This window comes from Myotis brandtii, unplaced genomic scaffold, assembly GCF_000412655.1.
Source record: "Myotis brandtii unplaced genomic scaffold, ASM41265v1 scaffold691, whole genome shotgun sequence".
Classification (NCBI taxonomy): Eukaryota; Metazoa; Chordata; class Mammalia; order Chiroptera; family Vespertilionidae; genus Myotis; species Myotis brandtii.
Window position 1 is genome coordinate 992768 of NW_005370704.1, and position 1571 is coordinate 994338.

The window sequence follows — 1571 nt, forward strand, 5'->3', positions numbered from 1 at the left end:
GCTGGGCAAGCCGGTCTCCACAGCCCGTCCGAGCGGCAGGGGCCACACCCGGGCAGACTTGCGGGACCAGAGTGATGCGCTCGAAAGCAGACGACAGGAAGCGTGAGAACAGCTAAGCCGCCCGCGTGACCGCCGTCCACCCACAGGGCCGTCCTCACCCGAGGACAGGATCTACGTGCGCCTTTTTCCTCAAAGTCCTAAAACTTAAGAGTTTGCACTAACTTTTCAAGGGAAAATCTTAAGAAAACGTTAAGAGGACAGACCTCCAGGAAACACACGGCAGGCGCCCTCCCCCACCCTCGCGCGCCCCGAGGTCCCGCCCTCGCGCCCGGGCTCTTACCGCGTCCTGGATGCAGACCTCCAGCCGCCCGTCCTGCACCACGTAGATGCTGGTGTCCGGCTCCCCCGGCCGGAACACATGCTCCCCTTCCAGCAGCTGCATGAAGACCATGTGCTTGCAGAGTTCCAGGAACAGCGGCTTCTCAAAGTGGCCCAGGACCCTGAGAGACCGAAGGGCACATGGCGCCTTCAGGGAGGGGGGACAGCCCGGGAAGAGGCTGAGGGGCCCCGGCCAGCGTCCCGCCCTCCCCTGCCGGACCCAGAGCGCCAGCTCCCCCGGGGCTGCAGCCTGGAGTCCCATCGGGACAGAAACCCCCTCAGCTGTTTTCAGCTCCAAGCTCCGTGGCGCCGGGACTCTGAACGTGAGCCACACCCATCGCCAAGGCCAGGTGAGGGGCACCTCCCGGCCAGGGAAGGGGCTAGAAGGGGAGGGAAGGGTCAGGGAGAGGCGTGGGGACCCGGACATGCGACTCCCGGCACGCATGTGAACACAACAGCAGGACGGGTAAGGAGGGCCTCCGACCACCAGGCAGAGGCGGCAGGAGGGAGGCTCCGCTGACACTCGGGGCCACAGAACAGCCCCGCACGCGGCTGCACGGCCCCTCACCGGACGTTCTTCAGCATGTACAGGACCTCCAGGGGCAGGTGCGAGTTCTTCACGTCGAACTCCGTGAGGTCGGCCTCCAGCAGGGAGGGCGGCGGCTCCTTGGGCTGCAGCGTTGGGTACTCCTTCTTGAAACGCAGGATCCTACAGAGCAGAGACGCGCCCTGAGCAGAGCCCGCAGCTGGGAGCTCAGCAGGGGCCCCTGGGGGAGCCCCCGTACCTCTTGGCCAAGGACAGCACCTTGGTCCTCTTCCTCACCCGCTGCCGGGGGGCGGCCGTGCTGCCCACAAGCGTGTGGGGGAGCGTGGTCACCTGCAGAGTGAACGGGGGGGCCACGTCACAACCCGAGACAGGCCAGACCCATGTCCCGGCCTGGGGGTCAGTCCCAGCCCGCAGCTCCTGCCCTCAGCCACCAGGACATGGGACCAACCTCGGTGCTCTGGACAGGGACCCCCACAGAGCGCCTGCGACCCCTCCCCCAGGAGGAGGCACGGCCACCTCCTCCCACAGCCTCTGGAGCCTGCCCTGCCGCCTCCCTCCAGCCCGTCTCTGCACCATCGCCCGGGGCTGGAAAGCCCTTCCCGTTTCCCCAGGGTCAGGCCAACAGGGCTGCCCCGGGCGGGCAGCG

The 1571-nt window shown here is 67.4% G+C and overlaps 1 protein-coding gene across 1 annotated transcript in view; it reads right to left on the bottom strand.

Annotated features, from left to right (window-relative positions):
- PNPLA7 (patatin-like phospholipase domain containing 7) overlaps positions 1-1571 on the bottom strand; it is a 48924-nt gene that overhangs the window by 24766 nt on the left and 22587 nt on the right. Inside the window, exons 4-6 of the mRNA XM_014529692.1 lie at positions 1164-1255; positions 947-1087; positions 341-500 (exon numbers count right to left, since the gene is read on the bottom strand). Of these exons, the coding sequence (XP_014385178.1) occupies positions 341-500; positions 947-1087; positions 1164-1255 (393 nt within the window). The remainder of the gene's footprint in view (positions 1-340; positions 501-946; positions 1088-1163; positions 1256-1571) is intronic.